General features: G+C 52.5%; 1 protein-coding gene across 1 annotated transcript in view; it reads right to left on the bottom strand.

The window, feature by feature from the left end:
- The window catches only part of Abat (4-aminobutyrate aminotransferase), a 76,749-nt gene that overhangs the window by 11,216 nt on the left and 40,680 nt on the right, over nucleotides 1-24,853 (bottom strand). The window contains exons 3-11 of the mRNA XM_046445119.2: nucleotides 18,831-18,928; nucleotides 17,288-17,317; nucleotides 15,758-15,875; nucleotides 9,783-9,832; nucleotides 4,552-4,632; nucleotides 3,864-3,956; nucleotides 3,349-3,411; nucleotides 1,119-1,182; nucleotides 476-624 (exon numbers count right to left, since the gene is read on the bottom strand). Of these exons, the coding sequence (XP_046301075.1) occupies nucleotides 476-624; nucleotides 1,119-1,182; nucleotides 3,349-3,411; nucleotides 3,864-3,956; nucleotides 4,552-4,632; nucleotides 9,783-9,832; nucleotides 15,758-15,875; nucleotides 17,288-17,317; nucleotides 18,831-18,928 (746 nt within the window). The remainder of the gene's footprint in view (nucleotides 1-475; nucleotides 625-1,118; nucleotides 1,183-3,348; nucleotides 3,412-3,863; nucleotides 3,957-4,551; nucleotides 4,633-9,782; nucleotides 9,833-15,757; nucleotides 15,876-17,287; nucleotides 17,318-18,830; nucleotides 18,929-24,853) is intronic.

The following is a 24,853-nucleotide window of genomic DNA, read 5'->3' as shown; positions in this document are numbered from 1 at the left end:
AAATTAATTTTAATAGCACTTTACTGAACTTAATCTATCCAAACTATTATGTCAATATGTAATGAATATTTAAAATTTACTAGTGAGATTTTTTTCATATTAAGCCCTTAAAATACTGTGTATATTTCATTTTTTATTTCAATTTGGACCACGCACACCAAGTGCTCCCCAATCCCACCTCCACAGAGCCCTGATAGGATCACTGTCACTACAGATGAGCTTCACATGTTATTAAAATGAGGAGTGACCTCAGGTTCTGTCCCCAAAGAAGCGTGAGTGATAGAGAAGCTGGTACCAGAAGTGGAGGATGAGTGTGGTGGCAGAAAGAGGGTCTCACCACCCTTCCGGACACGGAACACGTGAGGCATGAGGTCTCTCTGTCCCCACCTCCTTTCTAGGGACCACGACCCTCATCTCAGATGAGGCGTCTGTCCTCTGGGCCAGGCAGCAGGGAGGAGAAGGGAGGGGGCGGTACCTCCTCCAGGCAGCGCGCCTCCTCTTGCTCGTTCTCCTTCACAAACTCTTCCAGAGGATATTTCAGCCGCGGGAACGGCGCGATGGGCCAGTCGAAGGAAGGGATGTCGATCTTGTGAATTGCTTTGGAGTGCGTGGTTGCCAGACAACCTGAGCCCAGCGAGACAGAAGAGCACACGCTTGGCTGGGGCAGTGGCACGACAGTCTTTGAAGGGGACGTGATTTCAGTCCCAGACCTGAAATGGCCAGGGAGTCTCTGGCCTGCAGATCCCAGCTCTTGTAACATCCTGAAGAGCCCACAAATGGGTGTGTGTGTGTGTGTGTGTGCGCGCGCGTGCTTGCGTGCACGCACATGCACGTGTGCTTTATGATTTGCCACTCATTACACACAAGCTCTAAAGATGAGACACAAGGGTTTAAATCCCAGTCTCTGCCACCGAATGGCCTTGGCAAGTTCCTTCTCTTACTGACCCTCAACTTCTACATCTGCAAAGTGGACATAACGGTGCCCCTCTTTGGGGAATCGTCTGGAATCTACGAGAATTGTGTAAATCTCCAGCGCCAGACCAAAGGCAGTGGGGCTACTGCTGTTGCTGTTGCCATCACTGTAAATGCCACCCTGGGACCACATCCATCCTCCTTACCCATGGTCCTCCCGTGGAAAGCACCCATGAAGGAGAGGATGCTGTAGTCGGGGCACCCAGGGGCCTAGAACCAAGAAAGATCAGTGTCAGTCATCCTTGTGAGGACTGGGAACCAGTGTGACCCTGCCAAATAGAGGAGGAAAGTCTATCAGAAGAACCATGTCCTTCCAGGCAGAGAAGTTGTAAGTGGGTCCCTGAAGTCCCTACCCAGCCCCCAGATGTTCTGTTCTGTTCATGCACTTAAAGAATTAAGAAAAAAAGTTATCAAATTTAAGACCAATTTCACCTATATCTGAATTTCTGACTTCCCATGAGTTCTGCACAGGTGGGACATTTTCTCCCTCGCAGGTGGCCACAGTGCTCATGCTGTGCTCCTCTCAGCTGGGGTCTCTGAACTCAGACCCTGTTCTACCATCTCTGCCAGCTCGGCCCACACCCTGCCCTCCACAGCTCTTAGGGGGTCCCACGCTGCAGGATGTGCTGTGAACTGGTCCGTGGGGGACACCCACCTTTCCCACTCCCCCGCCCCCTCTGCAGCTGCCCTTGGGTGTGAGGGTCAGGAAGCCAATGCCAGAGTTCCCAACCTCTGCCTGGCCCCAAGGAAAGGATGCAGCTGCCCCTGCTGGCATGGGTTTCTGGTCCTCCACGGGGAGTCCAGACACTTGCAGCTCACTCTAGAGAACTGTTGGGCAGCCTCAGAGGCCACCTGCACCAGTCTCTTGGAGATCCATGCGGCATTTTCCCTGAGACCACTGGTAAAACTCCAAGACCTCTTCCCACAAATTCCAAAATACCCTCTTGCCAATTTTTTTCTTTGTCTCCAGTTTACAAATATAATACGTACACATTCTTATGCATATCTAAATTCAGCAACTAAAAATGATGGATGGAAATCTAAAAATGCCCATCGGAAGGACATGCCTGGATGTCAGGTGAGGGATGCTCAGTCAGGGAGGGAGGTGGGAGAAGGGCCCTTAAGAAAACGGTCTGAAAAGAAGAAAGAAAGTAAATCTGAAGTGGAAGCAGCTCCCTGTGAATACTAGGAAGGTGTGGATGCTTCACTAGCAGGAGGCGAGATTAGGAAAAATGCAAATGGAGAAAGCCTAAGGAAAAAGAGCAGAGCCGGCCACCGCCAACCCGCCAGCAGGACCTTCCTGCACACGAATTCACACAGCGGAGAGCAGTGCCTGTCCCTGTGGTTTACATTCTGCTGTTTCCACTGAGTCCCAGCACCTGTCCAGGCCCAGAGATAGCCTTCCTAATTACAATTATTTCAGCTGAAGAATATTGTGAAGGCAGACAGAAGCTGACCAGGAGTGGGTTCTCTGTTTGCAGGGCCTTGCACATGCTACACCCCCAGGCCCCCCCTTTTTAAAGCAGCACTTATATTTGAACTTCACACAAAATGAAGACAAGCCTGCTGTGGTTGGAGGTGGGTGGGAATCTTGCCTTCCTGCCGTCTTTGTCCCCAAGGGCTCTGGTGTTGAAGGCTGGGTCCCTTGCCTGTGGTGCTACAGGGAGGGGTGGAAGCTTTAGGAGGTGGGGCTTAGAGGGAGGAAGTTAGGTCACTGGGGCATGTCCTTGAAGGGGATACTGAGACCGGGGCTCTTCTCTTTCTCTTCCCAGCCACCAAGAGGTGGGAGCCTCCTCTTGGCTGTGCCCCCACCATGATGAGTAGTCACTACAGGACCTGCGCAAGAAGGGCTGAAACCTCTGAAACTTTGAGCCAAAATAAACTTTTCCTCCCTCAAATTGTTGGTGCCAGGTATTTTGTGATAGTGACAGGAAGCTACTGATGCAGCCACCAATCTTATTTCCCTGGAATAATCCCCAGCCCCCGCCATCGCCCCAGCAGTGGCCGCCTTGGTGTCTCTGTGAACAATGAGGGTTTGGTTTGCAACTCCTAGTTACCCAGTCCTTCCTGTGTACCTAGGTGGTTTCCAGTCCTTTCTGGCTAGTGCCACCAACAGAACACTGTGTACACATCCATGCTGGTGCTTTGCATTATTCTAGAGAGTACATCAATGGCCTTTTAGGATCTGTCAGATTCAGTCAGTTGTTCTGGGAAACTGGCGAAGGCTGGTCAGGAAGAACTCTACTCCATCTTGATCCCCAGTGAGTGGACTCAAGAGTGAGGAGGCTTGAAAAGGGCAGGCTGGGTCAGCCTGTGTCAGCCGAGGGGCTGGGGCGGCTCCCCGCAGATGGGTGACAAGGAGCCCACCGCACTTACCTGGTTAATCATGCAGGTGTCCAGCTCCTCTTTGGAGAAGCTCCTTTGTCCTCTTTCCTTGCTCTGCCAAAACAGAACAGGACAAAATCTGAGACACTGAAGACGGGGCATCTACCTGGCTCCTAAACTCTTTCTTTAGTCCAGTCAACCAGGGGGTGCTTTCTGGGGAGCTGGTCTCCTGTATTGATCATGGTATGTCTCCATGGGCCCCAGACTGTTCATTGTGCTTGCAGTGAAATAGAGGACCGTGCACCGCGCATCGAGATACGTTACTATTCTCCACGTAACACCTGTGCCTGGGGAGGGCGTGTGTCCCGCAGTAGAAGTAGTGCCGTCACACTGGGTGGGTTTGACACCAAGACCTTTCCACCACCCACACCAGGACGCTGGAAGCTGCGTCCAGGCCCTCCCTGGAGTTCCACCTTGGCCACTGCAGCTAATACTCTGGCCCGTCGGGATAACCGTCAGGCCGGGTGGGCGTGTGGTGGAATCCGCGTGTCTGTGCCCAGCCTCACCCGGTACCACATGAAGATGGTCTTGAAGGCGTTTTCGTTGGAGCAGGAGCCACAGGCCATAGTGATGAGCTGGGTCATCCCTTTGGGAGCCACCTGCAGTGAGGGAGCCAGCTGTGAGCCCAGGCCTGGGGACCCCAGCTGCATCTGTGAGGGGGCTGTGCCCTGGCTCCATCACCCCGTCACTCAGAGGCCAAGGACGGGAGGGATGCCTGGAGGAGCTGGGTTGGGAGGGTGGACTCAGGCTTCTCCAGAGGCAGAGGAGAAGCCCAGGGGGCCTGAGGCCAGCAGAGGGGACAGACGGCCAGGGAAGCCCAATCTGCACCTTCTGATACAGCTGCCACCCACAGACACGGCACCCTCCAGGTGGGAAGTCAGGGTCCCCGTGACTTCAATCCTTGTAGCAACTGAAACTGAAAACCCAGGAGGACAGGAGACCTAGGGCCGCGCTCCTACCAGGGACAAGTATCACACTGCCTGGTTCCCTTGGTCTTGCCCACAAAAACTCCTTCTTTCCTCCAAGAGGAAAATTGGAAATGATCTTTATGGAAGAACAAGATTTTGGAAGCAGCTCCCCATCCTCCATTGCAATCCTTGCTGCCCCTGACGGGACCACCCCAGGACAGCAGGGCGGAAGGCAGAGGTGGGGCTGCACAGTGACAGGATTGTCCCCCCACCCCACCCCACTCACGGAGAGCAAGGACTCCCGGAGCTTCTCCACGAAGTTCTCTGGAGGCAGGATGCCCAGCGCAGGTCTGTTGATGAAGGTGCTCTGCAAAAGACCAGGGACAAATGGTTACTGTGTCCCTTTCCACCTTTCCACAGGTGATGGGTTCAGTGGGCTCCACAGGGCACTGTGGGCTGCTGCTGTTCTGTCCGGGCAATGACACATTTCCCTGCACTTCAGAGTTCACGAGGCTGCTCTGGATTTGAAGAGGGCGTTCCTTGGTTGTGCTCTCCGTTATAAGATGCTGCATGGTGGGGGGTCTGGGTGAAAGGTAATGGGATCTCTTTGTACTATTTTTCGCAACTTCCTGTAGCTGTATTATTTTAAAAACGCCATCAGAATGGGAAGAAGGAGAGTGACAGGTGCCATCCAGGATGCAGAGCCCTGAAACTCCCGTTCCCAGCTGGAGGGCGAAATGGTGCAGCTACCTGGGAAAGCAGCGTGCTGGCTTCCTGTGATGTCCCAGGGCATCGTCCTGTGGCCCAGCAACCGGCCCCAGGTGTTTACCCAGGAGAAGAGGAAGCGCACACCCACATGGAGACAGGTGTGTGCACCTTGTGGTGGCTTTTATTTCCATTTACCCCTAATTGGAAACTATTCAAATGTCTCTCCGATGGGAAGAGGGGAACAGCTGTGGCTCGTGCCCACCACGGAGGACGACCCAGCACCATCAAGAACAATGCACGGGTTCGGGCGACCACGTGGAGAAAGCTCAGAGCCGGATGCCGAGTTAGAGGTAGAAGCAAGGGGCTGTGCGGTCTGTTTCCATTCGCATGACATTCTGGAAAAGGCAGGCCACGGGGAACAGGACAGCCATTGGTGGGCTGACCCAGCTGGGAGGGGATGTCTGGGGCAGGGCACTGCTCTGTCTGGAGTTTTTAAAAGATCGGGGTAAAACCGGGCGCGGTGGTGCGTGCCTGTAAGCCCAGCAGCTCGGGATGCTGAGGCAGGAGGATTGCGAGTTCTACTTGGAATTTCCGAGTAGAATAGGGGTCTGATGTGGGGGTCTCTGCCTCAGCAACAGTGAGGTCCTAAGCAACTCAGTAAGACCCTGTCTCTAAATAAAATACAACATAGGGCTGGAGATGGGGCTCAGTGACCGAGTGCCCCTGAGTTCAATCCCCGGTAACCCTCCCACCAAAAAAAAAAAGGAACAAAGTGGTCTGCACTGCTTGCTTGTCAGGTTGGGAGGACACCCCCAGTGGCTCTCTCTGCAGCAGCACCAGGCCAGGTGGGGCCGTTCTCCTTCCCAGGGAGGCAGGATGGGCCCGGACCGAGTGGACAGTGAACCCTGGGGAGAAGCGTCACCGCACCGTGGGGCTCACACCTGGCCGAGTGGGCAGGGCTTTATGCATCCCTAGCTGACCCTGTCACTTGTGCTGACCAGAAGCACGTGCTGAGCCCTGGAGGAGAGCGATGCCGCAGAGCGAGGGGCAGTGTGTGCTGAGCCAGCGGACTCACAGTCCAGCTCGGCAAGCAGCAGGTGGCGGCTGCAGGGGCTACTCTAGGGGCCCAGGAGGGGCCTGAGCCAGGGACACACAGCAGGGGGCCCACCAGGAGCCAAGCCCTGAATTTCCTAGGGAAGTGGAGTCGGGATAGTCTTGGGGGTCCCCAGCTCCCCTGGCAAGCGCGGGAGGAATCCAGGAGGGCTTTAGTTTAGATGGACAGACTTATTCTAAAATATGGACGTTTAATTACAAAAGCAGGGTTGTCCTGGGATTTGGGGACTTCCTAGGTACCTCTCTCTCTCCCTGACATAATCAGTGTAATAAGCTCAATGCAAATCCAAACAGTGACATCACTGTGTGGGGGAGGCTCAGGGACAGGGAGGCTCCAGAGGTCATTGTCCTGGTGGCTTTGGGTCACTAGAATTGTGGCAGATTCATACCTCTGTTGCTTTTTCTGCTCTGTGACTATCCAAGTGGGTCTCAGATAATTCCTGGGGGAAAATAAGCTTCCCCATTGTAGAGTTAGCAAAACTGAGGACCAGAGAGGTCAAGCAACTTGTCCTAAGATGCACTGATAGAAAGGGACAGAACCATGACACAGACCCAGGTTTGCTCGTTTCAGGTGCCACTCCCTGTCAGACATGCCAGGCAGCCTCACCTGGCGATATTAATAGTTCTGGGTACAAGTTGGCTTGGCACAACTGGAGACCTGGGCTTGCTTAGGGTCCTTCAGGGAATGTTTCCCCCTAGTTTGAGCTGTTCATAGGGCTCCTAAGAAATCTGGTGCATCATGAGAGTAGGGTGGAAGCAAACTGCCCTCACCGTCACAGGCTGCAGGGGACGAGGCTCCCAGAGGGCAACAGGCAGGCTGGCAGCTTGACTGCCTACTGCCTATCTGGGCCCAGGAAAGCTGTGGGGGTGGTGTTCTTGTTCAGCAAAGCGTAGCATTACGAGCAGAAGGTATCTGGGACATCAGGTCTCAGAATCAAATGAGGGCAGGTGTCTGGAAGCCTCACTATCAGCTCAGCAGTCTTAAAGTGCAGCATGGAGAGAATGGGCTTTGGTTTAAGTGGCTCTGCAACCCCAGGCAAGTCACTTAACCTCGCTGAGCTTCCGGGTCTTCATCTGCCTAAATGGGGTCAAGGTGTTTTTAAGGAGTTATGAAGTGGCATTCAGAGAATGCTCAGTCTCAAACAACTGTGCAAATGGGAAGGCCTGGCAGTCACAGGTCTGTGTCCATGGTACCTGGCCAGGGACCCTATGCTACGTTCATCCCCTGTGCAGAGAAGTCAGATTGCAGCTGTCATTCACTGCACTGTGACTGTGCACATACAAAGCCCAACAACCCTTGCCCAGCTTGTGGGCAACACAATGAGATGGCCCTGGTGACATAAAAAATTGTAGCAGGGACCCACATTTTAGATCCAGGGAATGTGGTGTCATTTTTGCAGTCACCTGACTTCATTACGTTGGAGTCTCAGGGCGGTGCTCTGGGGTGCAAAAGGGCTGCTGAGCTCCTTCGCACCTGAGCTCCTGATGGCCTGGCAGGAAACTGTCATGAAATACTGTAACCTGAGTGCGTCTCCACTGGAGAACTGTCAGTGGGCAGCCTCCCAGCCTGACGCCTGCGTGCCCCGCGGCGTGTCGCTGTTTGGAGTGGCGGTCAGCTAGTACTGCTTTAAGACTTGCTGGGGCTCCTCTCAGTGAGCTCCACTCAGGTGCCCTGCAGAGCAACTGCTGAGCTGGGATAGAGGCAGCTCTCACAGGAGACCAGCGCTGGCAGGAGCAGGACTCAGGGTCACTGTGAGGTGCCCGTGTCAAGGTGCAAGGCCCAGGGAGAGAGCAGAAGCCGGTCACCAAGGGCTCTGCCCTGGAAGCAGAGGCCTCTGGTGGCATGTGAAGGTGGGGACCCTGGGAAGGGTTTGTGTGCACACCCGAAGCTCAGCTCGCAGCACACGGTGCTTGGCGGAGAGAGAACAGAGGTGGGAGGGGCTGCTGGGGACAGGAGGGGCAGGAGCAGCCCTGGACAGGGGAGGGTGGAGGGGGTGGGCTGGGGAGCCTCCTGGCGGGGACAGGGCAGTCCTCCGTGAATCGGCCTCCCTGGGCCTGGACGTCAGGCGATGCTGGGGAAGATCCTTCCTCCACAGGCAGCTGACATGGAAATGTGTTTGACTTGTTTGTTGACGTGCTTCCCTGAGCACCAACTGCCGGCGCAGCTGGGCTTTGCGCAACACGGGGAAACAGAGCCCGCTGGACCGTAAACAGCCCAGCCTGCCCCGCGCCCAGCAGACACCGTCCCTGGGACCCTCCTTCCTCGGCAGCAGCCCTGCCCCTGTCCGCTAACTGGAGGCAAGGTGTCCCCAGGTCCCTCCCCCTCCCTGCCAGGCAGGGCCACCATTTATAAGGAGGGAAGGTGCTTCTTTTTGACGGTCTTCAGTTTTGTCCTTGGAAAGGGAAGAACTCGTAAGACTCAGGTCCCGTGAGGGTTGGGCTGAGGTCCTCCCGGCCGGCCTTGGATTTATTTTGGGGACTCAAGCTGTTTGTCATGTGTGGAAGAGGATGTCCCTCTCTGGGGCAAATGAAAACCCCAATGACACTCCGTGTTGGCAAAGGAATGGGGGACAGCATCCCTCCCACGCTGCTGGTGGGAGTGGAGATGGGAGCAACCAGCTGGGAAAACGGGCAGGATTTGCTGAAGCTCCACCCAGACACCACCCAGGCCAGCGACTCCAGGCCTGCGCGGTAGCCCGCAGACCTGGGAGGTGTGCCCACCCGCAGGCAGACCGAGAGCCCAGTCTGGAGCCCACCACGTGCCACCAACAGCAGGATGGATAATCGACTGCAGAGTATTCAAAGTGAGATTACAGCCAGGAGGATGGACAGTCTTGGCCACACAGGACACCCCCAAGATGAGTCGCTCAGATGTGGCTTTGAGTGGTATAAGACCACACTCCTGGCCACGGAAGCTGAGATGGTCCAGGGGTGTGGCTTTAAGCCAGCTAGGTCGGGGTCATTTGTCATGGTAGTGACGGAAACAGGACATTTCCCCAACCTCAGGATGGGGAAGAACTGGGAAAACAACGTGGGTGGGTCGTGTTCGTAGGCGCACGATGGCTTTCTAGCCATTCCCAGGGCAGATGAGCCCTCTACTTCATGGGCTCTCAGCCAGGTAGGTGTGCCTGCTGCAGGGCCCCGGCCATGTCTGCAGACACTTTGGGTCAGGGAGGCACTGAACACCCTCCAACACACAGCTGTCCCCACAACACAGAACGTTTGTCTCCCATGGTCGCAGGTGCTGAATTGAGAGCCCTGCTGTAGGAGGTGCCTGAAGACCATGTGTCTTCCCTCAGGCCCTGGGTGTCACCAGGGGGTTGGGTGCTTGCTCACCAAGTCATTCCCAGTGCCTCAGATGAGCTCAATAAGTTTTTTTTTTCTTTTTTTTTGGTACTGGGTGGGGATCTAAGCCAGGGGAATTTAACCACTGAGCTCCACCCCCAGCTCTTTCCATTTTTTATTTTAAGACGGGGTCTTGCTTGGGGACTTGCTAAGTTGTTGAGGCTGGCCTTGAACTTGTGATCCTCCTGTCTCAGCCTCCTGAGCCTCTGGGATTACAGGCATGCACCACCGCGCCCAGCTCAATAAATTTTTATGGAATGACAAATGAATGAAGAGACTATTTCTAAAGACACCAGTATGGCGAATGGCCACACACAGCTGGTCTTTACTCAGCGCAACAGGGAGACATACCACATTTTGAGGCTGCTGGATGAGCTTCACCAGGGCCGGATGGCTGTAACCTGGGGAGACAAGGGCACCGTTAGGGATGAGCAGCCTGTGGGAGACTCCCCAGGACCCTCCCCCCCTTCCCCTACCTGGCCTTCAGCCCTGTGACCTCTTCCCATGTCAAAGGAAGACAGAAGATTCCCAGAGCCCTGACCACTGACTCTGAATCGCTTGGCTGGGAAATCTCCCACACCTTCCCCAGGCCTAGATTCTGATGCTCATGCAGGTGTGAGACCCACCCACTGAACCAGACAAACTTCAGAGGAAGTGAATGCAAGGTCAGGGCAAATCTCAAGACTGGGCCAGGAGAGGTTCAACAGGACAGACAGCCCCGCCATTTCCCCAGGGCCCCCTGGCTGGGGTGGCGCTCAAGGTGGCGCTCTGCTAGGGACCCGAGTGAAGCAAAGGCAATCTGTGGGCTTGTTTCCTGTCCAGAGAGGACTGAGAATATCAACAAGGCCCAGGGTGCTCTGGGATCCAGCGAATGCTCTCCTGAGAATGTATCCTCCATATCTGGATCTTAGATGGGACCCTCTATATCTCAGGACTTGAAAGCAACCTAACATCCATCGATAGCAGACCAGGGAAATAAACCACCACTCATTCATGGGATAAATGGCTTCCAGTGTGCCCAGGCTATTACAGAAAAGCGTGAGTTACCTGTGCTGAGTCAGAATAACCTGAGGTCTCCTGCCAAGGGCAAAATAGGAGGCAGGACACAGGTGTGCTCATGCACTTCTCGCTAGAAGAAACTAGTGATAATGGGAAAGAAATTGGGGACAGGCTCAGACTTGGGAAAGACACTCCCTCAAGTAAAATTTTAAAATAAAAATATTTATTTAAATGAAAAAAGTTGAGACAGGTTCTCATGAAGTTGTTAGGCCCTCTCCAAGTTGCTGAGGCTGGTCTTGAATATGTGATCCTTCTACCTCAGCCTCCTGAGTCATAAAAACACAAAAAATTTTAAAAAATATTTATTTCTCTCTTTTTTTTTAGTTGTAGATGGACACAATATCTTTATTTTATTTATTTATTTTTATGTGGTGCTGAGGATCGAACCCAGGGCCTGGCATGTGCTAGGTGAACGCTCTACTGCTGAGCCATGGCCCCAGCCCCACAAAAAGTTTTTTAAAGTTAGTCTAGAACTGTTGGTCGAATGAATGAAAGCACCTAAAACACAGGAATAACTGTGTGGCCATGTTAGACTTGAGTAAGGCTGCTTTGCTCAGGGGCCTTTAGAATGAAGACGTCTCCGGGGTGCTGCTGTGGTTTGGCCTTCCTCGGGGAGCTGAGCTGGGCTCTCTTTTTTGGCAAGGACCCCTCTCTTCCGGCCGCCTGCCAGTCGGTACTGAGAGAGAGCACCCATCACACTGGAGCACCGGATGGCAGCAGGGTCTCTCAGGAAAAAGCACTCCACGCCTGACCTCTTTTTTTTTTTTGACATGTGTTTCTAAAAATCCCAGCCGTCAACCTGATGGACGTGTCCTCATGTTTGTGTGGCTTGAAGCCTGAGAAGTGGCAACAACACCCCTGAGACCCGTGGTGACACCCCTTCACCCTTCTGCCTCCTACAGATCCCCCTGACTGCAGCGATCCTGCTCCACCAGCCCCAGAATGCTTTGCGGCGACACCTGGACCCCATGGGTCAGAGGAGGGAGTCTTGGAGGAGCCCCACGGTTATCGCACCCTGTTCTGCTACTGGGGCCACCAGGTCTTGGCTGCACTCTTCTGGGGCTAGACTGTAAAGGACTGTGATGCGATGGGAGGAGGAGGGGTAGGGGCTTAGAACGGGTTCTGGGTAGCCCTGGGGCCTTGTGCACCACCAGGCCAGGGAGGGTGAGGAGGGCCAGCCTGCGCCCTGGTGTGAGCTCTCCACTCCCAGGTGGGCAGCTGTGCCCTGAACACGCCTTCTGCACACTTGGCTTGCACCGTCCTGTGGCCTGGGATGGCCCCCTTTCCCTCTTGCCTGAGGCCTAGGCGGGACCCCCTCCTGGGAAGCCCAGCTGACAGCGGCAGCCCGTGCCACTCTCCTCTTCCCACGGAGTTTTTTTTTTTTTTTTCCCACCGAGTTTGACACCTCCATGGTCAGCACTTGTCAAATGCTGCCTAAGGACAGCATCCCAGACCAACAGGATAAAGCCCCACGTCACACGGACATTTTGACAGAAGCAGAAAAGCATTTGCCAAAACCCAATGTTTTATGATAAGACACTATCATAAATTTATGATAAACTGGGAGTACAGATATGCTTGATCTCCCTGACACAGGGTCCCTCCCAGAGCCCACAGCCGCGTGGATGGTGAGAGGCTGCCTCCCCTCCCCCGCCCAGGTTCAAGGGCAAGACTCCCTCCTGCACTGCTGTTGGACATCGCATCAGTCAGTGCACAGGCGAGAAAAGGAAACAGAACATTCAGACTGGAGAGGAAGAGTAAAACTGTCTCTTTGCAGATGGATGGCATGATCTTGTGCAAATAAATCCTGAGGAATCCACTAGAAACCTCAGTGCCAGCGAAGGCGCTCAGCACGGCTGGGGGAGGCAGGATTAGTGCATTTGAATCACGTGTTTTCAAACACTTGCCATGGACGATCAAGAATGAAATTAAGAGAAATATGTGCTGCCTGGCATTGCAGTCCGACTTGTCTGCCCCCCACAGAGTGGCGCTTCTTGAACACTGTTGGTCGAATGAATGGAAGCACCTAAAACACAGCTTGATCTGGCCCAATAACCTTGACAAACATTCTCAGAAACTTCAGGCTTTATGTATAAACTTATGGAATATTAAAAAGAAAACATATACATAATAATTCCCATTTATTGAGCACCAACTGTGTACCAGGCTTTGTGCTACGTACTTCATATGCATGATCCTACCGAATCCCAAAGGGAGCCCGTGAGCAACATTGTCAGCTCAAAGATGCAGATGGAAGCAGAGAGACCCAGAGAGGGCAGCAGACGCCTGGCTCCTCGTCCAGAAGCAGGCTGTGGGCCCCGTGTTCTAGCTGTGCGGCACTATCTCCTCCTCCTCCTCCCTTCACGTCCACCATATCCACCCTCCCTCCTTTCATGACAGCTTCTGTTAATGGAGCATCTACTACATGCAGGGGGCTTTCTGTTCATTACTGCTAATCCTGGCAATAATCCTGGCAGGAAGGCCAGATCTGCAGGAGGAGGGAGGCACTGAGGTCTGCGGCGTGTTCAGGTCAATACATTTTAATTGAATGCATGAATCACAGAGAGGTCCAGGGACACAGGCCAGAGCTCACAACTACCTGCGTATGAGGAAAGACTACCCAGTGCCTCTTAGAGCAGGAGTAGACTTTGGAGAAATAATCCCTGATCTGAAAGGATCACAATTTTTATTCCACATCCTGCTAGGGTCTGAAAGTATGCCCCCCCCCGCCACTCTCAATTCCTATGCTGAAATCCTAACCCAAGGTGGTGTCAGGGGTGGGGGCCTCTGGGAGGGGACTGGGGGTGGGAGAGCCTTGCGAGGGGAGCAGTGTCCTTGTAAAGGAGGCTCGTTTGTGGCCTTCCACAGTGTGGACCCAATGAGAGGTGCCGTCCAGGCATCAGGAAGTGGCCCTTGTTGTACACCAACTCTTGAGTCTCTCGATCCCAGACATCCACCTTCCAAACCCTCAGAGATAACTTTTGGCCTTGTACCTGGCATTTTATCACGGCAGCCCCAATGGGCCAACACACAGGCCTTGTACCTATTTTCTTGAAATCAATTCACTTTTTAACTGAAATGCATTTGCTTTGAAAGGAGGCCTCCCATCACCCAGCTGCAGGCGGAATGCAGTGGGAACAATCTGTCCCACCCGGGCTCTGGGTCTAGGGCCTGTTGTCCTCCCTAATAGAGATCGGCAGGTGTTAAAGACCCGGCATCACCCTGGGGACACCTTCTCCTTGACAGAATGCAGAAGGGCCAGAGAGACTTGAAGAGCATCATGGTTTCCCTCTGCTGGCCGCGGAGATGGGCTGGCAAGTGAAGTAGGGACAAGGGGACAGTCAACACCCTCCAGCCTCCTCCCTTCCCCACACGGAGGCTCCCGGGCCCGAGGCTGGACAGCGCACGCACCCAAGGACGGAACGCTCTCTGGGTTTTTCCAAATGTTTTGGCCAGAGGTCTTTAAGCTCCGAGTCCTCGCCCTGCCGCCGTGGGGTATTGACGGCTTTCTGCCTCAGTGGATAAGCTCGTTCCAGGTAAACCTCATCAAGCCCAGAAGCTGCTTGTCTGATTGACTCCTGCAGGAGGAAGAGCAGCAGAGCTGGCCCCTGGTTAGGGGTGTCCCACCCTGGGCCTCTAGCCACAGGGTGGCTGGGAGGTGGCTCCCAGCTGGCTAGGAGGTGGAGTTGTCAGGTCCTGTCCTGCCTCAGCCCTGGACTCTCTGTAAGGTACTGGACAGACCCTGTGTCCCCCTGAAACCTGGCAATGATGTAAGGTAGAAATGATGTTCAAAAACCCTGTGATAGGACGCTGTAGTCATTTAATGAGACAGCATTGGGTGCCTTAGCGATACACCCGGCAGACAGTGAACTCTCAATTAGTATTAGCTTGGAGAAAATCATCTCAAAGACCACAGGCACGGGAGGGAAGGTGGCTAGAGAGGGACCACTCAGGACCCTAGTCTTTCCGTGAAAGCTGCAGACCTGATCCTATGCCCTGCACACACTAGTGGCTGGGGTTTCAACCTGAGGGAGCGCTGGGGATGGGTCCCAGGGTCATGGTTAATAAATGAGCCAGGATTTGAACCCAGGATGAGTCCAGAGCCTACCTCTTGCACCCCAACACAAACAGGAGATGTGGTTTGGTGGGTCTTGGAATCTAAAATGTTTTCAAAGGCTGAGGCACCTTGAATGACAGATGTTCCCAAATAATGAGTCACCTGTCTACTGTCTGATCACATCTTCATGGGAAATAGAAAGGTTTGAGGAAACAGGTGGGGGAAGAGAAGGCGGTGGACACCCCAGGCTGGGTCTCGGGGGAGGAGGGGGAAAGGGCCGAGGAGCGCAGTACTTCCCCACCCCTCCTGCTGCAGACAAGCCAGCCTCCTCTGCAAAGGGACAGGCTTCATCAGACACAGTCCATGGGCCACTGAGCACCGTCGGGATCCATCAACCAAAGGAACATTACCCATCCAGGCTGCAGATAGCCGCCACTGCGTTGGCAAATTAGCCCTGTCTCCCCACAGCCGTGCTGTGCAGGCTGGGAGGGGAGTCTGGAGGCAGGTGCTGTGGGCATCCCACCGAGGTCCTCCCCTCCCAGCTGCTGTGTGTGCTGGCTGACAATGGCTCCAGCTGCCCCCTCCCCTGGAAGACTGCCCTGGCTCCATGGCAGCCGCTTTGCAAGGAGATTGCCCTCGTCCTCCCCCGGGCAGCTGATGGGCAACCGATTGCACAGGGTACAGAAAGGCAGCCCTCTGGCTCCCGTCTGGGGTTCAATTGCTCAGAGTCCCCTGGAGTCAGGCTATAGGGTTTTACAGCAGAGAGCCCTCATTTTTAGCTTCCCCCTGCCCTACACTGTCCCCTTCCTCTCATTTCCCCTGAAGGCTGTCCCTTAGCAGATGACCGGAACACCACTCCTGCGTCTGGCTATTCCTCCAGGAATCCCAGACCAAGATACGGGTCTATGCACACCGGCCACAAACACAGACTTGGTTCACCGCCTAGCTGGGGTTCCTTTCCAAGCTGCCGCCTCTCCAAACTTTCTTTTCCTATCTGCAAAGTGGGGATGTTAATCCATACCTTTGGGGGTGTGGGGAGGGGTGGATGAGGAACGATGTGTCCATAACACGCCCTCGGCACACTACTGCCTCCTTGCTTTGAAGGATGGGCCTGCTGGGAGGAGCATCTAAAGCGGAGGGCTGAGGGCAAAGGAGGGAGGAAGGGAGGGAGAGAGGAAGGACATCAGAGGACCAATTCTCCAGCTCTTACCTATGGGGACAGAGGAGATCTGGGAATAAAGATCCAACATGCGGTTGCCGTCCACGTCCACCAGGTAGTTACCTCGGCTCTCTTCGTAGTTGCAGAAAAAATGCACAGCCTCTGCATTCTGGGGGAAAGAAGAGACTAACTCAGGCTCACAGCGACCCCCGAGGGCTTAGTCTTCAGAAACAAGCCCGAATCGGTAAAGTCAACTATGTTCTGCCCATCCTGTGGACATGCAAGGCGCTTCTGGGTGCTTCTAAGGCTGCATTTCTTGCTCTGGGAGTAACTACATGGGTGGCTTGCTGTAATAGTTTTTTAAAGTTGTGACTTTTGTATTTTGTGAATTTTTCTATATATGTTTCAGATACCACAATGAAAAAGGCTGAAATATAAATCTAACGCAGAATTCCAAGAAGTTAGGATATATGTAGTAAACCTTACAGCAGCCACTAAGAAAACTAGAAATAAATAGTGAACGTTAAAGAAATAAAAAGGTTATGGAGGAAAATATTCATTTGATGCATATCCCTGCTCTAAAGCAAAACCAACCCAACAAAAACCAGTGAAATAAAGATGGAGGAACAACAACAACAACAAAATACACCAGACACATGGAGAACAAAAAGTGAAATGGGAAGCGTAAATGCAATTATGGGTGAATAGATTAACTGTGAATAGATTAAACCAGAGGTCAGAGATCGCCAGACTGGGTGAAAAGAAGCAACGGCATGCTATTTAGAGGGGACATACTTTAGATTTCAGACTATAAATAGGTTGAAAGTGAAAGGATGGAAAAGATATATGATGCACACAGTAACCATAAGAAAGCCTGACGGGCTTATGTTGGAACCAGACAAAAACAGACTAGAAAACAACAAGAAAAAAGTTACTACAGAAAGACATTTTATAATGATAAAGGAATAATCCACTAAGAAGATACAACAATTATAAACATATTTGCACCAAACAACAGAGCCCCCAATCCCATGAAGAAAAAATGGACAGAGTTGAAGGGAAACAGTTCCCCTTTAAATAGTTGTGGACTTCAATACCTAACATCCAATAAGACTAGGACACCTAGGCAGAAAATGAGCAAGGAAATAGGAGACTTGAGCAACACTCTAAAAAAGCAGCTGTCCAACTAACGTCAGCAGGACACTGCACCCGGCAGCCCAGCAGATGGCACCTCCCCCTCAGGCTGGCAGGGAGACTTCTCCAGGACAGACCACATGCAGGGACACTTCTCCAGGGCACACCATGGCAGCTCATCCAAGACGTTCAACACATTTAAAAGGGTTGAAATTGCACCGAATGTTTCCCAACCACAAAGGAATTGAATGAATAACAAAAAATTGGGAAAGTCACAAAAATGTAGAAATTAAGCAGGATGTAAATAACCAATGGGTCAAAGAGGAAATCACAAGGGCAATTAGAAAACAGGTTTAGAACAGAGTCAAGTCCAGCACAGAGTAAGCTACGCCCCTCGGCTGAGAGGTGGTGGAGAAGCAGCAAGCCGCGTTACCTGGCCCCACTCACCTGAATGACGTTCAGCTGCTCCATCAACTTCTGCAGGGGAGAAGGACAAGGGCGTCAGGCAAACACACTCTTGCCAGAACAGCTCGGAAATCTGTCCTGTTTTCCCCTCTCTTGCCAGTACTGTGGTAGTTTATTAGTCAGTCATCAATACTATAAATAATTTTAAATTACTTAATATAAATAGTTGGCAGGAAACCATTCCATTACCCAGTTAAATTACAACAGGTGAGATTTAGACACCTGGAATATAAAAGAAACTAAATATTTAACAAAAAAATTTAAGCTGAAGGAAGGTATTTATCTAGTGTCCACCAGAACATGGATTCCTTTTTTATTAAGAAGAAGAAGAAGAAGAAGAAGAAGAAGAAGAAGAAGAAGAAGAAGAAGCAGAAGAAGAAGAAGAAGAAGAAGCCTTTCACACTTCATTAGGAATAGAAAATAAAATCAACTAAAATATTGTTTTGCCTATCAAATAACCATTTGTAATTATAATCCAAACATTCCAAAAACTCTACGTAGAAACTGGGAATTAGAAATTAGTTGCTTTGATATGACAAACATCTCAGTTCCAAAAGAAATTCAACATAAAACAAACTTCATCAATTAATGTTTTACAATTATATATTTCCATGCAAAAATATAAAATAATATTACTGACAAGAATATGAAAAATCATTCCAGTGCTTTGCTATTATGAAGTTAGGATCCATCTCCCAATAGAAATATGTATGATGAAGTCTCTCCTTTTGTTAGTAAGACTCTCTCCCAAATAACTAATCATTTATACTCATTCAGAGATTTCTGAATCTATAAAAGAGTTGCAATGACAATAGGTATATAGACACTCCAAGAAAAATGACTGAAGAAAATCTGCAAAATCTACAAAGAAAAGATAAATTTGCATCACAAAGGGTTGTGCCATTGTTCTGTTGCCTCCTTCCTTATCCTTCAAGTTCAAGTTCAAGTTCAAGGCACTGAACCTCTAGGCCCCTTGCCTATATATTGCCTGTTGGTTGATGTCCTGTCCAGCCTTTGACTCTAGACCCAGAGCACAGAGTCAAAAGCTGGACAGGACATCAGGTGGAAGTACCCGTGAGCTTGGGAGGAGCCCGGGCCTCAGCCGACTGAGCACAGGGGAACAAGCCCAGTCCAGTCTGCTGGAGGGTGGGACACATGGCGCACAACCACACCACTGCAGTGACCCCAGGAGAGACTACCCTGCATCAGTCCCCGGTCTGGAGGGGAGTCAGCAGAGTCGACTGCCCAGCCCCCGCTCAGCCCCAAACACAGGAGCCGTCTGCCTGCTGTGTGCTCCTGGGCTCCTGCAGGTCTGCGTGCAGCATTATTGTGGCAACAGATAGGGACGTGTCTCTTGGAGCCTTCCTTATCTCCTGTGTGGAGTGGCCTAGTTTATTTTAATACCCGTCTCTCGTAAGGAACTGTCAGAAGGCAGCCAGCGAAGGCCCCTGAGCTCCTCCGTGTTCTTGCCTCCTGGGTCCCCCTCCCTCCACCCCCACAAACCACTCAGATGTGCTGGACTCACCCGAGACCTTGGGCCTGGGACCTCTGTCTTCATCAGTGGCCCGTCATAATCAAAGTCAACGTCCACTTTGGCTGCAGCTTGACTGATGTATCTGGATCCTGCAGCAAACAAAGAAGAGACCCCTGGTGATGAGGGTCTGCCCCAGCAGATGCCCAAGGTCCCAACCGGACCTCAGCCTCAACCTGGCCAGCTGCCCCACAACGCTCAGTCAGGACAGAGCTGGGCACTGCAAGAGCACCCAGATGTCACAAATGGGAAAAGTCAGTGTCATTGAAATTACGCGCAAACAGGCAGCTCCTGCCCTAGTGCAGTGAGGGTGAGTGGACACCAGATCCTGTCCCTTAAGCAGCCATCCTCTAAAAGTATTCATAGAGTATTGTCTACAGCCACAGTAAAGGGGCAACAACCTAAGCGTGCACGGCTGGAGGGCAGCTAAGTACAATCAACATAGCCAGCCACCGCATGCAATATTTATGCCCCTATTGTTTGAGATAGAAATTTTGAATACGAAAGGACTCAGGAAGATGCCCAATAGTATTAGCACATGAAAGATCAAATTATAAAAATTACCTAGATTTTGTAAAAGTTTAGTCACCTTTTAATCTGCCTCTGCTCTACTTGGTTTGGGTAACTCTTTGCTATCCCATTTGGCACTGTAGGGTGCTCAGGGGCACCCTCAGCCACTGATCACTGCATGCAGGTGTCTCTGTCCTCAGCTGTGTCCCCAGCTGTGACGATCAAAACGACCCAGAAGGGAACCTGGGTGTAGTGGCTGCACCTGGAGTCCCAGCCAGTCAGGAGGCTGAGGCAGGAGGGCCACTTGAGCCCGGGAGTTCAAGACCAGCCTGGGCAACTAGTGAGACCCCCGTCTCAAAAAAGAAGAAAAGAAAGAAAGAAAGAAATCCACCAGGAGAGAATAATTAAGTTTCTAAATCAAGGTGGCCCCCAGGTAACAGATGTTTTCTGTTTTAAAAAAAGTCTTTGTCACAAGTCATTTGTCTGGAACCATTTCACATTTTTCACGTACTGTAAACTCTCAGAGGGTGTTACGTTCCCGGGTGAGTCTCTGAGGTGCTTTGGCTCAGTGTGTGGCTGAAACACAGGGGGTGGCCTCAAGCCCACCCTGCTCATCCCTGAGTGAAAGGCAACTGGGCTGGACCCGGATAAGGGTGGAAGGACTTAGAGTGGCCCTCAGATTCCGTCTCTCTCTTCACCTGCCTTCCTGGTATGTGCTTGCTAGTTGAGAAAGCCTAGCTCCTCTTCCTGGGGTAGCCTTTGTCACCATAATCATACCAGACGAGGGGATCAGCAGACACTTTCGATAAATCACCCGGGTGATGACATTTCTCCCATGAGCGTGCACATACATGTAATAGCTCTATCTTTTCGTCTCCGCTACACAGAAGAGGAGACCAAGGTTCAGAGAGGTTATAGGAAAATGTCTGGGGCTTGGATGGAGCTCAGTGGTGCAGAGCTTGCCTGGGTTTGGTCTCCAGCACTGAAAAGGGGGGAAGAAAACCCCGCCATGATTTCATGCACGCACACACACACTCACACCGATAGCGTGTCAAACCACACAGCGCCGCGATTTTTAGGAAACATTTAAATTCATTCTTCATTTTCTATGATTGCTTTGAATATCAAAGTTTCTGAATTAATTCTACAATATAATGCAGCCTTTTGAACATAAAGTCTAGTTAAAAAAACAGCACTGCACTGATTTAAGCATGAAGAAAACAGCCTTTATTTTCTTCTGTTTGATCTTAAAAAACGAAATTCCTGAAGAGTCTATTCTGCTAGAAGAGGGTTAAAGGTCGTGGGGTGCACGGATGATCTTTTTACATTAACTATGTCTCCTCCCTGGTGGAACTCGGGGTTGCCACAATGTGTCCCCGTAAAGCAGAGAGGGGTGTTTTGGTGAAGACAGCCATTCACCAGCGTTGAGCTGTTTCCTTTCTAACGAAGGGGACAGGTGAAGCATTCACAATGAACTACTGACCCCACGAGGACACAGAGTCCTTTGTGTTCCCCAGAAACTGTCTTGGTGTCAGGTTGTAGCTCAGGCTTTTTGGGGCCTGGGGTGGGAATGTGGGGCAGAGGGTGAGGCAGGGTGCACCAGAGCTGCCCTGGGTGGGTCCTGGAAGAAGGGCCGGGGTGTGGAGCTGCAGACAGGGGGACCCGAGGCAGACAAGCAGGAAGCAGGGGAGCTGGGCAGAGCGGCTAGGACCAGCCAACGGGGCTCTGGGCTGCGGGATGCTGGGGCCCGGTGCAGCACGTTATGAATTATGGCGTCAGCTTCTGCCGCGGGCTGAGTCTTTGTGTGCAGAGGAAGGAGGAGGGCAGGGGACTGCCGGGCAGAGACCCTGAAAGTCAGAGCCTGATAATTTGTGGGCAACTGTGCAATCGGAGAAGGAGGGAAACAGAGTCAGCCCTACTATGTGCTAGGCAGGCCCCACCCAGGCTATCTCCTGGGTGGGAGAATCCACAACTCCCTTGGGATGAGGACCAGAGTGATTAAGTGTCTTCTCAAAATCACCCAGCTAGTGAATAGCAGAGCCAGGTGGGAACCCCCAAATTGACAACCCCGGTATTTCTGCCCTTCCTTCTGTGTTTCATTTTGGCTTTTGATATGGAAAATGACCAAATGACACTATAATGAATGTTCTATAATAATGACAAAAACGCCACACCCCATAAGAGAACAGAACAAAGTTTGGAGCCTCATGGAAACCTTCCCTTGAACTCCCTCTATCAAGTCACACAAACAGATGTCCTGTGTGTATTATCCCATGGGGTGAATGTCCCAGGAATTATCCTAAGTGGGTGACGTGGACTATCCCTCTTCGCCCTCACGACCCTGTTCTCATGTCCTAGAAGGAGACACCAAGGCTCACAGAAGCTGACTAATTTGCTAAAATTTAGCTAGCAAGTGGCTGGGCTGGAGATGAGTCTGCTGCCCTCTTTCTTGGATACTGTGAAGGTAATGGATATTTTTTTGCCTCTTTCCTTTCTTTGACCTTTGAAGTGAAACATCTGCACAAAACAACCTACTTTTCCTAGGGGGAAATCATTTCAGAAGCACAGAGAAGCGACGAGAAGCAAATTTGCAGTAACATGGAATGATCTGGCTTCATTCATAAGTAAGAGCACACCGGGAAGGCAGAGGGGTGTTGTTGAGAAAGAAGACGGACACAGGTCAGCCCTCTGGGTCAGACAGTGAAGGTCATGGCCCTCCGCGGCCACACCAACCCAAAGAGTCGATTCTTTAACTCCCACCCATAAAGCAGCCACTGAGCATTTTCAATGTCCTCTCAATTTTATAACTGAGAGAACGTCACTTTACCGAAAGGCAAAGATCCTACAGGTGAGTCTGGCCAAACCCAAGGTCAAGTCCAGCTGGAGCTGTTAGCTCTGCTTTTCTTTTTAAAAGCATCTTCTATGCCCCTTATATGCTCTCACGTGCTCGTTGAGGATACAATACTTTGAATTTTCTACCCAGACATGACCCCTGAGGCCTAGTCTCCCTGTCTCTGTACACTGTTTATCAATACAAGGTCACAATTAAAAAAAATTTTTTTTCCACAAAATGATGGTATTGGGGACAGTCCCTTCAGCCGCTAGCCACCATCATGTTCCTGGCTTCACGGGGCCCCGAGGGTAGAGAGGCCACAGAGAAGCCTCCCACACCGTGAGGCCAGACAGCCTGTGGCTCCCACCCGGCGCCTCCCTTGCTCTGTAAGGCGGCCACCAGCTCGAGAGCTGTGCTAGATGTCTGAGCATCAAGGGCGGAGGGTAGCCTCCTGCTGGCAGCCCCCCAGGGACTGAACCCAGCCCCTCAACTGTGAGCACGGGTCACCTCAGGCTGCTAAACCTGCGGCCATCGTCACGTGCACACAGGGCCTGGCACCCGACTGGCTCCCCCAAAGCCTGGCTCAGCCACTTGCTATCCCAGGGCAAGTCACCAAGTGTCTGCGTTCAGGTCCTTCTGCCGTGGCGGCTGCGATGGGGGCTGGAGGGTGAAAACTAAGCAGGAGTCCTGTGGGGTTTCCATCAGAGCCCCCGCCCGCCCGAGGTGCGTGAGGCACGCGGTCGGCTCTTTCCCAGGACTGTTCCAGCGTCTTACAGAGAACAACTCTGCGCTGCACATTAGGTAGGCCAAGTTGAAGGCCAAAAGGGAAGGCCAGTGTCTCGCTGTGTGGCTTTCTGAATCTGGCACCGTGCGCTCAGAAAGATGTGACTCCCCCAGGACACCCACAGGTAGAGCGGGGACTTGGCCATTTCCTCTCCGTGCTTGGGGCCTCGTCTCTGTGCTGCAAAGTGAGTGTTGGGCACCCCCCACCCCACACAGACACACAGGAAGTGCTTTCACGGGAGCCGTTTCCTCCGAGGCCAGGCACCTGTGAGACAGGCAGCATCTCTGTGCCAGGAGAAAACAGGCTGGGGCTCGCACTCCAGGTCAGGCCCGCCCGGAACTGGGGCTCCTATGAGTCTTAACCCAGGACCCTTTCCACGTGCCCCTTTGGGAGGGCTCAGATGTCCTTGAGAATGACCTTGAGAGATGGTGCCACGCTGCCCTAGGCTGGAGCCCCAGAGGAGCCCCAGAGGGGGTGCCCTCTGCAGCTGGCATGGCACGAGGCCTGCGGTCTATGCCCAGCAGTGTTGGGTAGGCGAATGGACGCCCTGCCGCGGCTCTCCCACCGGGACACACCGTGCCTGGCCCGCCTGTTCTTGGGTTGGGATTATTTTAACATACTATGGGTCAACATTAATATGCTTCTTTTGTAAATACATAAAACAAAAACTGCCTCAGAGCCTGCTAATGACTCCTCAAAACCATCAGGCTCGAGGAGAATCAGGAAAGACAGGAACATCGCAGACCAGCGAGGCCAGGCCCAGGGCTGGGTGTGAACACAGGTTGTCCTCGCCGAGGCACAGGTACCAGGAGCTCCGTCCCCAGGGATGCTATTGGGAGGCGGTGAACCTCTAAGAGTTGGGGCCGGGGGAGGTTCTAGGTCTCTGGGTGCTTCCCAGGAGGAGTTGAGGCAGCTCTCTCTCAAGGGCTGTCAGAAAGGAGCAAGCTGGCCCCGTCCAGCTCCTTCTGCTGGCTGGCTTGTGATGTGACCGTTATCCTAAGGTGCACTCTGCCACTGACACCCACCGTCTTCCATTCGCCATCCCCTACAGGGCCTTTGCTAGACTAGAGTCTGCACCATGCCATTGGGACATTCAGTCTCCAAAACTGTGAGCTAAATAGACCTCTGCACTTCATAAGTAGCCCCCATCAGATTTTTCGTCATAGTAACAAAAAGCTGGTCCCGATACCTGACAACTAGGGCAATGTGGGAAACTAGGCTGGCCCTGGGACAGAAAGCAGAAGTCTGGAGTTGGCCAGTGAAGTCAAGCCCTTGTCCTGGAGCATAGGAGCAGAGGCCCAGGCAGCAGAGGGCAGGCCCAGCAGCCAGGGCCACCGCAAGCCAGGCTGTGCACGCCTGTCCCATGGGGCAGGTGCAGACTCCTGCTTCAGACCTCCCTCAGCCCCCACACCCTAAGCATCCAAGATCCACTGACTTCCACCTCTCAGGGGCAGGAAAACCGAAGGGGGGCAGACCCAAATGGAAATTAACATGAATTCTAACCAGTTGATCCTTTCCAATCCTGACTAGCAGACATTCCAACCCAAACTGTCTCAGGTGACTCATTGCAGCGATGCAAAGCTGACGAATGTACTCACTACTGCCCATCATGGCCTGGCTCGGCTGGCGTTAAACACGCTCAGGACACTACCATCAGCCTGCAGGGGTGCCAAGGCCCCCAACGTGAAGCCTGTTTATAACCAAGTGTCGACTCCCCTGTGATCCATGGAATCCCGTACTGAAGGTGAGCAATGGGGTGGCTGTCTGGGCGCTCACCCAGGATGCACACGGCACAGAGCACGCGCGACCTGGAGAACCTGCACCGGGCTGAAATCAAGGGCCATGTGACAGGGATGCTACAGCCACAGGCCATCGATGGCTGCCACTGCC

Source organism: Marmota monax, unplaced genomic scaffold, assembly GCF_021218885.2.
Source record: "Marmota monax isolate L192 unplaced genomic scaffold, Marmota_monax_Labrador192_F-V1.1 WCK01_AAM20220418_F8-fsc00035, whole genome shotgun sequence".
In the NCBI taxonomy this organism is placed as follows: domain Eukaryota; kingdom Metazoa; phylum Chordata; class Mammalia; order Rodentia; family Sciuridae; genus Marmota; species Marmota monax.
This window is presented reverse-complemented; position numbering and strand designations above follow the sequence as displayed.